The sequence below is a fragment of the Coregonus lavaretus genome (genome assembly GCF_964263955.1).
Source record: "Coregonus lavaretus genome assembly, chromosome: 17".
NCBI lineage: Eukaryota > Metazoa > Chordata > Actinopteri > Salmoniformes > Salmonidae > Coregonus > Coregonus lavaretus.
The window spans coordinates 41,041,364-41,057,155 of NC_140004.1; the positions used below are offsets into that span (position 1 = coordinate 41,041,364).

Here is a 15,792-nt window from a genome sequence, read left to right on the forward strand (position 1 = left end):
TTTCCAGCAGCAGACTATGATCGATAATGTCAAAAGCAGCACTGAAGTCTAACAAAACAGCCCCACAATCTTTTTTATCATCAATTTCTCTCAGCCAATCATCAGTCATTTGTGTAAGTGCTGTGCTTGTTGAATGTCCTTCCCTATAAACATGCTGAAAGTCTGTTGTCAATTTGTTTACTGTAAAATAATCAAACACCATTTTTTCCTAAACTTTACTAAGGGTTGGTAACAGGCTGATTGGTTGGCTATTTGAGCCAGTAAAGGGGGCTTTACTATTCTTAGGTAGCGGAATTACTTTTGCTTCCCACCAGGCCTGAGCGCACACACTTTCTAGTAAGCTTAAATTTAAGATATGGCAAATAGGAGTGCCAATATCGTCCACTATTATCCTCAGTAATTTTCCACCCAAGTTGTCAGACCCCGGTGGCTTGTCATCGTTGATAGACAACAATACTTGTTTCTCCTCTTCCACTCTTACTTTATGGAATTCAAAATTACAACGCTTGTGTTTCATAATTTGGTCAGATATACTTGGATATGTGTGTGTGTGCACAATTTCAATTCAATTTGTTTGCTTCCTAACATATCAACCATGGCATGTTGATAAATCACTACTGTATGCAGCATACACTTGTCTTGTTGTTACTAACAACATTGAGTTGATTCCATAAAACGAATTTATTTGTTAAATAAAAAAATTAACACATATTCCAAATGTGCCCCTCCCGACAGTTTTGAGACACTATTGACGGTTATATGTGATCTCGAAGTTCGGCCCCCTGCGCCAGAAAGGGGCGGGGCTTGTAGATTGAGGTAATCGGAGTAAACAGTAAAGATGGCGACCTCTGGAGCAGGAGAGGGGTGCTCCAGCCTGAACGGGATCGTTTCCGAGACAGAACACAAAACATTTACAGACCTACCAGCCGAATTACTTGAGTACATCTTATGCTTTCCTGTACTCAAACATGTCGACATTTGCAACGTTTCCTGTAGCTGCAAGCGGCTACACGACGTTTGCCACGGCAGGGGGAAGGTCTGGGGACACCAGTACAAACTCAGGTGAACTGACATGATTATCTTGCTAGCTATCTTGCTAACTAGAGATGTAACTATCTAATGCTAAATGGCATCTAAATCGCAGTTGCCCCTCTAAAATATGAGATTTATTTCAGTACAGTCAGGACAGATCCGTTATAGCGAGCAAGCAAGGCAGCTGTCAAACGGCCGTTGACATCCTGCTGATGCACCAAATTCGACATCACGCAAGGCAATGGTAGCCAGCTTAGCTAAAATATCTCAGTAAAAATGAACAATTTCACAATTATTGTCTTTCACCTTGTCGTGCATCTGAGAACAGATATTGAAATTGTGTGACCTTGAATGCTGGGAAATACAGTGATTGGACTGCAGGTCTTGTGTAACGTTAGTTCTTGCAAAAATCAGTTGGCTTGACATGGCACTTTGCTGATTGTTTTTCTCTGACTGAGCCCCATGCAGTAGTGGTTCAGAGACTATTGGTATTCTTTGAAGGCCACAAGCTATTAGCTAGCAATTTAGGTAGTGCTGAGCCATTAGTGCTTTTTGAAGTCGGTTCGATTATAAAAAAAATTATCACGGGTTTCGATTTATTTATTTTAAACATGAAATGCATTATGAAACAATGACTTTACAATGTTTTAAGAACATTTTTAATGGAAATTCCAAAGCCTAAACATTGAAAATATTCCATTCTCTGATCAGGTCCACATTGGGTAGACATCAATAGAAAAATAGGAAATTACTGTGAAATAATACAATATTTAAGTTGTGTATATTACTTAGGTTTTATTTGATTACATTATTATTTTTAATTCCTTAAAGTAATAATCTCATCTCTGCTAAGGCATTAGCAGTCAGCCAGGCCATCTAACATTATGTTCTCCCCATACTGTACTGTCTTTAGTCATCCTATTTATACTGAACAAAAATATAAATACAACATGCATGGAAGTTGTAGGTGATGTCTTTAGTAGTACACTGCCATGGTTATTACATTTACATTTACATTTTAGTCATTTAGTAGACGCTCTTATCCAGAGCGACTTACATGAGCAATTAGGGTTAAGTGCCTTGCTCAAGGGCATATCGACAGATATTTCACCTATTTGGCTCGGGATTAGAACCAGCGACCTTTCGGTTACTGGCACAACGCTCTTAACCGCTAAGCTACCTGCCGCCCCATTGTCATTCTGACTTAGCCTAGCTATACTGAACAAAAATATAAACGCAACATACAACAATTTCAAAGATTTTACTGAGTTACAGTTCATATAAGGAAATCAGTCAATTGAAATAAATTCATTAGGTCCTAATCTATGAATTTCACATGACTGGGCAGGGGTGCAGCCATGGGTGGGCCTGGGAGGGCATAGGCCCACTCACTTGGGAGCCAGGCCCAGCCAATCAGAATGAGTTTTTCCCCACAAAAGGGCTTTATTACATACTTAAATACTCCTCAGTTTCATCAGCTGTCCGGGTGGCTGGTCTCAGACTATCCCTCGGAGGAAGAAGCTGGATGTGGAGGTCCTGGGCTGGCGTGGTTACACGTGATCTGCGGTTATGAGGTCAGTTGGACTCACTGCCAAATTCTCTAAAACAACGTTGGAGGGGGCTTATGGTAGAGAAGTTAACATTCAGTTCTCTGGCAACAGCTCTTGTGGACATACCTGCAGTCAGCATGCCAATTGCATGCTCCCTCAACTTGAGACATCTGTGGCATTGTGTTGTGTGAAACAACTGCACATTTTAGAGCGTCCGTTTATTGTCCGCAGCACAATGTGTACCTGTGTAATGATCATGCTGTTTAATCAGCTTCTTGATATGCCACACCTGTCAGGTGGATGGATTATCTTGGCAAAGGAAAAATGCACACTAACAGGGATGTAAACAAATTTGTGCACAAAATGTGAGAGAAATAAGCTTTTTGTGCTTATGGAACATTTCTGGGATCTTTTATTTCAGCTCATGAAACATGGGACCAACACTTTACATGTTGCATTTGATATTTTTGGTCAGTATAGCTAGGCTGCCAAAGTATGCTGCAGAACTGTCTGACAATCATTTTACTAGTTCTTCAAAGTAGATAAGGCATACTTTCACAAATTATCTCTGGCCCTCTTGTCGTTGTGTACATTCCTCTCTCATGTGGTCTGTGTGTATCTAACGTAACGTAGCAGGTATAAAAGTGTATCCTTCCAGAGATCTGTATATAATGACGAAATGCTCATGTCTCCGCCCTAACAAAGGGAGTCGTTGTCCCAAAGGTGGGAAGGCAGGTGACAAACTTAGGTCCAAAATAAGCCCATAGAAACGCATAGGGCTTGTTTTAGACAGATTTTTGCGAGAGTGAAACCTTTCGCTTTGCCTCTTCCAAACTGGCGCAATTGATTATGGTCATTGTAGTTAAATACCAGGTTTCTGCGCTGAACTAGGTTGAATATCTGCTTAATGAAAACTACAACTCCTTTAAGCCCAGCGTTCCACCTGGTTCATGATTTGATTTATTTTGTGAATTATTTAATTACTCTAGCGAAACGGTGCGTTAGGCTCACACACAAAAAATTAACTAAACGAAATTCAAGTAAATGAACCAACGTTGGTCAATTAGTTGTTTAATAACCCAAAAAAATTAAATGTTGGTTAATTATTCAGCACAAAATTTAAGCCTAATGCAGATTGCAGACATTAGATGCTTTTGGATTGTTATATTGTGAATGATCATATCTGTCAGACTGTCACACACCTCAAGTCAATACTTTATATGGCTAACTGTCTGCCTTAACTTTCTGACTACAGTCCCTTTTCCTACACTCCCCAGATGGCCAAGATTACAGAAGCATTACCGCCTGAACGAGTGTTGTGATTGGCTGAAAGAATACAGAACGCGGCACACTGTTGGTCTACAAATACGACGAACAGTTGTATCCATCTCCCAGAGATTCTTCACGGAAGTTGTAAGTGATGTCTTTAGTAGTACGCTGCCATGGTTATTGTCATTCTGACTTAGCCTAGCTATACTGAACAAAAATATAAACGCAACATGCAACAATTTCAGTTCATATAAAGAAATCAGTCAATTGAAATAAATAAATTAGGCCCTAATCTATGAATTTCACATGACTGGGTAGGGGTGAAGCCATGGGTGGGCCTGGGAGGGCATAAGCCCACCCACTTGGGAGCCAGGCCCAGCCAATCAGAATTAGTTTTTCCCCACAAAAGGGCTTCATTACAGACCGAAATACTCCTCAGACAATCTCGCAGGTGAAGAAGCCGGATGTGGAGGTCCTGATCTGGCGTGGTTACGGTTGTGAGGCCGGTTGGACGTACTGCCAAATTCTCTAAAATGACGTTGGAGGCAGCTTATGGTAGAGAAATGAACATTCAATTCTCTGGCAACAGCTCTGGTGGACATTCCTGCAGTCTGCATGACAATTGCACGCTCCCTCAAAACTTGAGACATCTGTGGCATTGCGTTGTGTGACAAAGCTGCACATTTTAAAGTGGCCTTTTATTGTCCCCAGCACAAGCTGCACCTATGTAATGTTCAGCTTTTTGATATTCCACACCTGTCAGGTTGATGTGCACAACATTTGAGAGAAATAAGCTTTTTGTGGAAATGTATGGGATTTCTTCTTTCAGCTCATGAAACATGGGACCAACACTTTACATGTTGTGTTTATATTTTTGTTCAGTGTACTTTGTGGAGATGGAAAGAGGTGTTACTAACATTGTAAAAACTTAGCATGAAAGATACTGTATTTATTGGCGATCCTAACCCCACCACATCATGCTCAATGTGACTTGGCTGGCCTGATGGTGTAAATGTGCACTGTGTGTGTTGAGCGCATGTTGCCTGCACTGCGTGCATGTGCGTGTAATGGTGTCCGTATTTGAGTGTGTGTGTGTGAGCTTGGCTGGCCTCTTTAGCACTAACCCAGAGATCTGCAACGCAGCCTTGCGTTGGCCAGGTGCTGGGGGACAGCTTTGCTGAGATCGAGTCCCTCGGCGCCCCAGAGCACTTCTGTGAAGACGAGCTGCTTTCCATACTCAACTCAGAAAGGAGGTAAGAACCATGTCCACACTCCAGTCCAGCGGGAACAACTATCTTTGGCCATTAGTTCTGTTTAACACAACCGTTCAAAAGTTTGGGGTCACTTAGACATTTCCTTGTTTTCGAAAGAAAAATAAAAATTGTCCATTGAAAAAAAAACATCAAATTGATCAGAAATACAGTGTAGACATTGTTAATGTTGTAAATGGCTATTGTAGCTGGAAACGGCAGATTTTTTATGGAATATCTACGTAGGTGTACAGAGGCCCATTATCAGCAACCATCAGTCCTGTGTTCCAATGGCACGTTGTGTTTATTAATCCAAGTTTATCATTTTAAAAGACTAATTGATCATTAGAAAACCCTTTTGCAATTATGTTAGCACAGCTGAAAACGGTTGTGCTGATTAAAGAAGCAATAAAACTGGCCTTCTTGAGACTAGTTGAGTATCTGGAGCATCAACCATTGTGGGTTCGATTACTGGCTCAAAATGTCCAGAAACAAATAACTTTCTTCAGAAACTCGTCAGTCTATTCTTGTTCTGAGAAATGAAGGCTGTTCCATGCGAGAAATTGCCAAGAAACTTAAGATCTCGTACAATGCTGTGTACTACTCCCTTCACAGAACAGCGCATACTGGCTCTAACCAGAATAGAAAGAGGAGTGGGAGGCCCCGGTGCCCAACTGAGCAAGAGGACAAATACATTAGTGTCTAGTTTGAGAAACAGACGCCTCACAGGTCCTCAACTGGCAGCTTCATTAAATAGTACCCGCAAAACACCAGTCTCAACGTTAACAGTGAAGAGGTGACTCCGGGATGCTGACCTTCTAGGCAGAGTTGCAAAGAAAAAGCCATATCTCAGACTGGCCAATAAAAATAAAAGATTAAGATGGGCAAAAGAACACAGACACTGGACAGAGGAAGATTGGAAAAAAGTGTTATGGGCAGACAAATCGAAGTTTGAGGTGTTCGGATCACAAAGAATAACATTTGCGAGACGCAGACCAAATTAAAAGATGCTGGAGGAGTGCTTGTTGCCATCTGTCAAGCATGGTGGAGGCAATGTGATGGTCTGGGGGTGCTTTGGTGGTGGTAAAGTGGGAGATTTGTACAGGGTAAAAGGGATCTTGAAGAAGGAAGGATATCACTCCATTTTTTAACGCCATGCCATACCCTGTGAATGGCGCTTGATTGGAGCCAATTTCCTCCTACAACAGGACAATGACCCAAAGCACAGCTCCAAACTATGCAAGAACTATTTAGGGAAGATGCAGTAAGCTGGTATTCTGTCTATAATGGAGTGGCCAGCACAGTCACCGGATCTCAACCCTATTAAGCTGTTGTGGGAGCAGCTTGACTGTATGGTACGTGGGAGGTGCTTCAGGAAGCATGGGGTGAAATCTCTTCAGATTACCTACACAAATTGCCAACTAGAATGCCAAAGGTCTGCAAGGCTGTAATTGCTGCAAATTGAGGATTCTTTGACGGATGCAAACTTTGAAGGACACAATTATTATTTCAATTAAAAACCATTATTTCTAACCTTGTCAATGACTACATTTCCTATTCATTTTGCTATATTTCCTATTCAAACTCATTTCATGTATGTTTTCATGGAAAACAAGGACATTTCTAAGTGACCCCAAACTTTTGAATGGTAGTGTACGTGTTAATCCTCCCTGGAGCGTTGTAACAATGGACAATGAAAATCTCTGTTTTTCTCCCTGTCTTCTCTCTCTTGCTTTCTTTCTCTCTCATTTTCACCTCACTTGCCCTCTCTCTCTTTCTCTCTCGCCTTTTTCTTTCTCTCTCTCCCTCCCTCTTTCTCGCTTTCTTGTTCCTTCTCTCTGTCCCTCGCTCACTCTTTCTCCTCTCTCTCGCCCCACTCTGCCTGCCTCCCGTAGGAAAAGCCTGACACTGAAGTACTATGCAAAGAAAATCCTTTATTTCCTGCGCCAGCAGAACATCCTGAGGAGTTTAAAGGTGTTTCTGGAGCAGCCTGCAGAGCAGCAGTCAGCACTAGAGGGTGAGTCATGGATGTGGAGTGGGCCTAGCAATACACTGCACTGCACTTAGGTTTATCATACACTCTCATGACTTGCAGTGTAAACAAAGTAACACTGAATAATATGGACATAATACCGTACATGTGGAGTGGGCCTAGCCATACACTGCACTGCACAGCACAATACACTCTTATCCTAGTGAGTAGTGGAAACAAACTCAGAGAAACAGCTTGGTTAGCATGGTCTTCTTGTGAATAATGTTGGAAATCTTGGGAATAATGTTGGGAATCTTGGGAATAATGACATGCTTGGGGAAAAAACAATGTCTGTTTTTCCATATTCATTGGGGGTTTTGAAAATAAAAGAAAGTGTTAATAACGTCATAAGAAAAAATGTGGTGTATAACCAGCTTTTAACCATGTATTTTTACAGTCTCATATTGCCTCCTCTCCTGTTGTAGGAGCTGTGCTGGTGGACCAGTATTGTAACCCCCTGGCGGATGTGTCGTTGGACGGTATATCCTCCCAGCTGGAGGAGATCACTGACAAGATCAAGAAGATGCTGCGGATAAAGAACCCCTCTCATCCAAGCCTGAGGGTCACACAAGGTTGGTCTGAACTGAGGAGTTGGATGGAAACACATGTTCTCTCAGTGTCTCTTAGGAATGAATACAAAGAGCTCATACCAAGGCAGGCATTGTCAGACCTCAAAAGTAGTGTTCATGTGGAAAAGTAGTCTTGTGGATTTAAAGCAGAATAATTAGTCTGTCGTTTTGAGCACATGCCCATTTTTTGTTCTGAAAATGCCAAACTTGATTTTAGAGTGAACTAGCCCTTTAAAATATCTAACCAGGTAGATCTGGTTTAATTCTGATGTACTTTATAATGTGATCCTGTTTTCTGATTGTGTCTGATTCTAGGTGACTGTTTTGCTGTAGAGGACTTTGATCTCCAGAGACAGGTGGTCGTTGCCCTCAACGCTGTTTTATACGAGCAGCTTCAGTACAAGGGCAACGAGTGTGACTACTACAACCCTCTCAACTCCTACATACAGCAGGTATGAGCTGCTACAACCCTCTCTACTCCTACATACAGCAGGTATGAGCTGCTACAACCCTCAACTCCTACATACAGCAGGTATGAGCTGCTACAACCCTCTCTACTCCTACATACAGCAGGTATGAGCTGCTACAACCCTCAACTCCTACATACAGCAGGTATGAGCTGCTACAACCCTCAACTCCTACATACAGCAGGTATGAGCTGCTACAACCCTCAACTCCTACATACAGCAGGTATGAGCTGCTACAACCCTCAACTCCTACATACAGCAGGTATGAGCTGCTACAACCCTCTCTACTCCTACATACAGCAGGTATGAGCTGCTACAACCCTCAACTCCTACATACAGCAGGTATGAGCTGCTACAACCCTCAACTCCTACATACAGCAGGTATGAGCTGCTACAACCCTCTCTACTCCTACATACAGCAGGTATGAGCTGCTACAACCCTCTCTACTCCTACATACAGCAGGTATGAGCTGCTACAACCCTCAACTCCTACATACAGCAGGTGTGAGCTACTACAACCCTCTCTACTCCTACATACAGCAGGTATGAGCTACTACAACCCTCTCTACTCCTACATACAGCAGGTATGAGCTACTACAACCCTCTCTACTCCTACATACAGCAGGTATGAGCTACTACAACCCTCTCCACTCCTACATACAGCAGGTATGAGCTGCTACAACCCTCTCTACTCCTACATACAGCAGGTATGAGCTGCTACAACCCTCTCTACTCCTACATACAGCAGGTATGAGCTACTACAACCCTCTCCACTCCTACATACAGCAGGTATGAGCTGCTACAACCCTCTCTACTCCTACATACAGCAGGTATGAGCTACTACAACCCTCAACTCCTACATACAGCAGGTATGAGCTGATACAACCCTCTCTACTCCTACATACAGCAGGTATGAGCTGCTACAACCCTCTCTACTCCTAGATACAGCAGGTATGAGCTACTACAACCCTCAACTCCTACATACAGCAGGTATGAGCTACTACAACCCTCTCTACTCCTAGATACAGCAGGTATGAGCTACTACAACCCTCTCTACTCCTAGATACAGCAGGTATGAGCTACTACAACCCTCTCAACTCCTAGATACAGCAGGTACAGTAGCTCTGAGCTCTAATAGAGAGGTTATAGAGGACATGGATGATGATGACGTTTTCCTTGGCCTGTATTCACAAAGCGTGTCAAGAGTTTTAGTGCTGATCTAGGATCAGTGTGTCTTTTTAAATCATGATGAATAACAGTAGTTGGACAGGGGGACCTTATCCTAGATCAGCACTCTTACTCTATGAGACTTTGTGAATATGGGCCCTGGACTTGATTATTCACCTAGGAAACATTATGGACATTGTGTGTCTCACATACTCCCATGTCTCCTCCCTATATAGGTGCTGCTCCGCCGGACAGGCATTCCCATCAGCCTCTCTGTCCTCTACATGACGCTGGCCAGGAAACTGGGGGTTCAACTGGAGCCTGTTAACTTCCCCAATCACTTCCTGCTTCGCTGGTGCCAGCAACAAAGAGGGTAAGGGGCCAAAGTGTGAGAGGAAGTGAATGGAAGGCAAATGCTTCTTTAATGACCAAAGACTAGACGTTTTTCATCCACTGGTATAGTTGTAGTGCATAGTGACAATCAATCATAAAATTCATTGATCTTGAAGGGATAGTTCAACTTTTAGTTTTGAACTAGTTCATGACTGGGTGAAATTCAGTATTGCTCTCTCAAAATTGCTGGGTTTCAATATACCCAATGTAGCATTGTCTGCATTGCACACCAGAAATCGCGTCAAAGTAACCTGTTTGTACTTGTATTGATAAAGCTTCATGTCTCATTTCAGGAATGGGGACATCTATGATTTTGTGTACATTGACGCCTTCGGTAAAGGCAAGCAGCTGACGGCTAAGGAGTGTGAGTACCTCATCGGTCACCAGGTGACTGCAGACTACTACAATGCCATCAGTACAACAGAAGTGCTGCTAAGGATGGTGGGGAATCTGCTCAACATCGGCAAACGAGGGTAAGACTTATGGACATAGGATGTGCTTTTTTTCCCCTGACTAATAAATAATTTCTGCTTTTCTGACATCAGAAAATCTCTAACCATACATCATGGAATTGAATCAATCCAAATGTTTCTTTTTTCCTGATTTTCTATGTTGTCCTCAGGATCTCATCCTTGAGGTAATGTTAGGGTTAGAGTTGGTAAAAAATACATTCCTACACTCAACTGTCACCAACTGTCATATTTGTGGTATGAAACAACACTGTGTATCACTGTGCTATGTCTTGCAGGGAGGGCAATGAGAAATCCTACCAGCTGCTGAGAGACTCTCTGGATCTCTACCTCACCATCAACCCAGACAACGTCCAATACCTTCTACTACAGGCCAGACTCTACTTCCACCTGGGCATCTGGCCTGAGAAGGTTAGCATGATATCTCAACATGGCATATTTACATTTAGTCATTTAGCAGACGCTCTTATCCAGAGCGACTCCCCCGTGGGAATCGAACCCGCAACCCTGGCGTTGCAAGAGCCATGCTCTACCAACTGAGCCACACGAAACCCAAATACACTACATGGCCAAAAAGTAGGTGGACACCTCTTCATATTAGTGGATTCGGCTATTTCAGCCACACCTGTTGCTGACAGATGTGTAAAATCGAGCACGCAGCCATGCAATCTCCATAGACAAACATTGGCAGTAGAATGGCCTTACTGAAGAGCTCAGTGACGTTCAACGTGGCACCGTCATAGGATGCCACCTTTCCAACAAGTCAATTCGTCAAATTTCTGCCTTGCTAGAGCTGCCCCGGTCAACTGTAAGTGATGTTATTGTAAAGCGGAAAAACATCTAGGAGCAACAACGGCTAAGCAGCAAAGTTTTGGGCCACACAAGCTCACAGAACGGGACTGCTGAGTGCTGAAGCGCGTAAAAGTCGTCTGTCGTCGGTTGCAACTGTTCTTCGGAAGCTTCATGAAATGGGTTTCCATGGCCGAGCAGCCACCACAAGCCTAAGATCACCATGCGCAATGCCAAGCGTCGGCTGGAGTGGTGTAAAGCTCGCCGCCATTGGACTCTGCAGCAGTGGAAATGCATTCTCTGGAGTGATAAATCACGCTTCACCATCTGGCAGTCCGACAGAGGAATCTGGGTTTGGCGGATTCCAGGAGAACGCTACCTGCCCCAATGCATAACGGCAACTGTAAAGTTTGGTGGATGAGGAATAATGGTCTGGGTCTGTTTTTCATGGTTCGGGCTAGGCCCCTTAATTCCAGTGAAGGGAAATCGTAACGCTACAGCATACAATTACATTCTAGACAATTCTGTGCTTCCGACTTTGTGGCAACAGTTTGGGGAAGGCCCTTTCCTGTTTCAGCATGACAATGCCCCCGTGCACAAAGCAAGGTCCATACAGAAATTGTTTTTTGAGATCGGTGTGGAAGAACTTGACTGGCCTGCACAGAGCCCTGACCTCAACCCCATCAAACACTTTTGGGATGAATTGGAACTCTGACTGCGAGCCAGGCCTAATCGCCCAACATCAGTGCCCGACCTCACCAATGCTCTTGTGGCAGAATGGAAGCAAGTCCTCGCAGCATTATAATTAAATAATATAATATGCCATTTAGCAGATGCTTTTATCCAAAGCGACTTACAGTCATGTGTGCATACATTTTTACGTATGGGTGGTCCCGGGGATCGAACCCACTACCCTGGTGTTACAAGCGCCATGCACTACCAATTGAGCTACAGAGGACCGCATTGTTCCAACATCTAGTGGAAAGCCTTCCCAGAAGAGTGGAGGCTGTTATAGCAGCAAAGGGGGGACCAACTCCATATTAATGCTCGTGATTTTGGAATGAGATGTTCGACGAGCAGGTGTCCACATACTTTTGGTCATGTAGTGTATTTGTCCATTCATCGAAGTATAGGCTATTTATTTATTAATTATGAGTTATTTTGCATTTGATTATAATCACATAGAAACTGAAATAATGTAGTGTACATGTAAGTGGACCAAATGGCTTTATCCTGGCTTTGATACTGCAGATTGTTGTTAAAAACATTAATTTGGCTTGTGTCATTTGGCTATTGTTCTGCCTCCTCTTTTTTTTAAACGTTTTATTGTCACATACACCGGATAGGGGTAGTGAATTGTGTTGTGTTACAGGGTCAGCAATAGTAGTACGGCGCCCCTGGAGCAAATAAGGGTTAAGTGCCTTGCTCAAGGGCACATCAACAGATTTCTCACCTCGTCGGCTCAGGTATTCAAACTAGCGACCTTTCGGTTACTGGCCCAACGCTCTAACCGTTTACCTGCCTCTACCTGCTTACTACGGTACAGAGTAGAGGACAAGCTTTCCCCAACTGATAATGACTGGTGTCTGCTTGATGTCTCACCCCTCTCCTGCCTCTTCCAGGTCCTCGACATCCTGCAGCACATCCAGGCGTTAGACCCGTCCCAACACGGGGCAGTGGGTTATCTGGTGCAGCACACCTTGGAGCACATCCAGCACAAGAAACACCCTGTAGAGCCAGAGGTGAAGAGACGCAGCACCCCCGAACACCTAGAGCTGCAATACAGTGTAGGCCTCATCATGAAACACAAGAGGTGGGTCCGAGCAGTCAGTCTGCCTGTCCGAGCAGTCAGTCTGCCTGTCCGAGCAGTCTGCCTGCCTGTCCGAGCAGTCTGTCTGCCTGCCTGCCTGTCCGAGCAGTCTGTCTGTCTGCCTGCCTGCCTGTCCGAGCAGTCTGTCTGTCTGCCTGCCTGCCTGTCCGAGCAGTCCGTCTGCCTGCCTGCCTGTCCGAGCAATCTGTCTGTCTGCCTGCCTGTCTGAGCAGTCTGTCTGTCTGCCTGTCCGAGCAGTCTGTCTGTCTGTCTGCCTGCCTGCCTTTCCGAGCAGTCTGTCTGTCTGTCTGCCTGCCTGTCTGAGCAGTCTGCCTGCCTGCCTGCCTGCCTGCCTGCCTGTCTGTCTATCTATTCCGTCTATTAATCCTTCCTGTCTATCAATCCCTTGATCTTTCCATCGGTTTATCCATCCATCCATCCCTGAATCAGTTGTTTGTCCTCCACCACCCTCTTTCTAGGTAAAGTTGTAATCCTCTACTGCTGAATAACACTGTCAATGTAAAACTCTACTGTATTCTGATGAATGGCAGAATAACTATTTATGAAATAATAATTTGTATTATAATCATTATGATTTGTAAACCTGTAGTGTGCCCTTTCCCCATGTGTGACACTGTACCTCATCTCCATCTCTGACACCAGGTCTGGCTATAACTGTGCGATCTATGGCTGGGACCCCAAGTGCACCATGAGCCAGGAGTGGATCACCACCATGAGGGTCCACCAGCTGTCCAGCGGGGCTAACCAGCCCTTCTACAACGTCTTAGTGGAGGACGGCACCTGCCGATACGCTGCCCAGGGTACATCTATACCAGACAGACTAACATGCTGTACATGTCACTGAAAGACATTCTCAATATGTCAGGGCAGTGGTAGTTTGTTAAGGAGGCGCTCTGAGAAGAAACATGACAAATGCTTATTGAAGAGTTATACATGCTGGATGAGTAGTATCCCTGTCTGCTGAGGTGTAGGCCTATAAACTTTCAAATGTACACAGAATATGCAGCTGTTTTTTAAAAAAAATTATCTTTACGCCTCTTTTTCTCATCTCCCAGAAAATCTGGAGCCTCATTCCGCCCCTCTGGAGATCGCTCACCCGGAGGTGGGACGCTACTTCTCAGAGTTCCATGACAGCCACTATGTTGCCAACGAGGAGCTGCAGACACGCTACCCAGAGGACATGTCAGAGACCCTGGGCACCGTACGGGACCTCTACCACAGACTGATGCCCAGCTCAGGGCATGCCTCAGGGCAACAGGAGAGCCCCAACGGCCCCTCCCAGGACCAGAAGAGCCAGGACAGCCAGGAGAACCAGGACACCATGTCCATATAGCTAAGCCTCCACTACTCCTCGGCCCCATCCAAAACAACCCCTAGTTCCTACCACCTAGGCAGGCACAGGTAGATCTGAAAGGATTGGATGTGTATAAACAATATGGCAGAATTACAACTAGCCTATCACAGGGCAGGGTAGAGCTACCACTAGCCTATCACAGGGCAGGGTAGAGCTACCACTAGCCTATCACAGGGCAGATTGTAGCTACTAGTAGCCTAACCTAACGTAGCAGGCGTAGAAAGATGCCTGAGCGGAGTCCCCACTTCCGTTTTTCAGGGGAAATGGAAGTTAGGTTGAAAATACTGTTTCCCTGAAAACTTTCTGCAAATGCCGCTAAGGGTGCTACTAGCCTATCGTGTGGCAGGGTGGAGCTACTACTAGCCTATCATAGGGCAGGGTGGAGCTACTACTAGGGTCTAGGGGTTGTTTCTGGACAGGGCCCTCCTCTCTTCCCCCTCCAGTTCCATTACTTGACACAACATCCCGTCCCCAAAACCATCAGGGCCGTCCGTATTCACAGTCTGAGTAGGAAGTGCTGATCTACGATCAGGTCCTCCCCCTGTCCATATTATCTTATTCACTATGATCTTAAGGGCAAAACTCATCCTAGATCAGCACTCCTACTCTGAGAAGCTTTATTTTGAATACTGGCCCAGGAATGCTTCAGTACCTGGATCATGTGCTGTACCACCACCTGCCAACCAACACCAGTCCAAGCCAAAGCCCCTTTTCTCTCTCTAACTTCATGAAGACTTCCTGAGCTCGACACCCTTACTCTCTCTCTCGCTCTCTCTCCACCTCAATCTACTTTCTCCACCATCAGTCCAGAAGAGGTCTTCCCAGACTTGACTCCCTAGGCCCTCTATCCCTCTCCACTTCCACATGAAACAATATGAAAATGAACTTTACAGTATGAAACAATATGAAAATGAACTTTACAGTATGAAACAATATGAAAATGAACTTTACAGTATGAAACAATATGAAAATGAACTTTACAGTATGAAACAATATGAAAATGAATGTTACAGTATCTCCTCCCTCTGTCATTACATTATAATAATGATTCATGCACTTATGAAAGGATGGCTTTCACATTTCTAGAACGTGTTATATTTTTTTCTGTATATTTACAAGTAAAACATTGCAGGAATACAATGACTTGAAACAGGAATGGGTTGTGAGACTTGAGGAAAATGAATAAAATAAAAATGTTTCAATGTGTCTTTTGGTCTTTCTTTACTGTGGTATTACATCAATTAGAATAGCCACAACACTAACAAATGAGGAGAGCCAGAACCAACCACCAATTAGGTTATACTTGCAAAAATCTTCACTGTGCTTATTAATAAGGGAGCCGTCACAACATGCACACAGTGGAGTGAGCCTCTGGGTTATATACTATCTCACGATAGGTCAGGATAGGTGCAACCTCAGAGATAACATACAATGGTTCCAGACACTAACCCCACACATCCTGTGCCAGACCTTAGCCCCAAATACAAACAACTTGTTTTGTTCAGTACTATGAATTTAGAACATTTACATTACATTTACGTCATTTAGCAGACGCTCTTATCCAGAGCGACTTACAAATTGGTGCATTCACCCTATAGCCAGTGGGATAAGCACTTTAC

At 44.1% G+C, this 15,792-nt stretch overlaps 1 protein-coding gene across 1 annotated transcript; it reads left to right on the plus strand.

Annotated features, from left to right (window-relative positions):
- The first annotated feature begins 813 nt into the window (after window positions 1–813).
- LOC311145144 (F-box only protein 21-like) lies at window positions 814–15,688 on the plus strand. The gene is made up of 12 exons (XM_084181341.1): window positions 814–1,062; window positions 3,860–3,995; window positions 4,995–5,104; window positions 6,997–7,118; window positions 7,559–7,705; window positions 8,018–8,154; window positions 9,573–9,709; window positions 10,023–10,202; window positions 10,478–10,610; window positions 12,611–12,801; window positions 13,462–13,619; window positions 13,875–15,688. Exons 1-12 carry the CDS (start codon window positions 839–841, stop codon window positions 14,150–14,152), a joined length of 1,953 nt encoding a protein of 650 aa, XP_084037467.1. The 5' UTR covers window positions 814–838; the 3' UTR covers window positions 14,153–15,688.
- Window positions 15,689–15,792: the final 104 nt, after the last annotated feature.

Bases quoted from the DNA above. Each gene is read 5' to 3' on its own strand.
- LOC311145144 (XM_084181341.1), top strand. From the start codon at position 839: ATGGCGACCTCTGGAGCAGGAGAGGGGTGCTCCAGCCTGAACGGGATC. The intron at 7,119-7,558 runs GTGAGTCATGGA...CTCCTGTTGTAG, and splicing joins GCAGCAGTCAGCACTAGAGG to GAGCTGTGCTGGTGGACCAG. The intron at 10,203-10,477 runs GTAAGACTTATG...TATGTCTTGCAG, and splicing joins CTCAACATCGGCAAACGAGG to GGAGGGCAATGAGAAATCCT.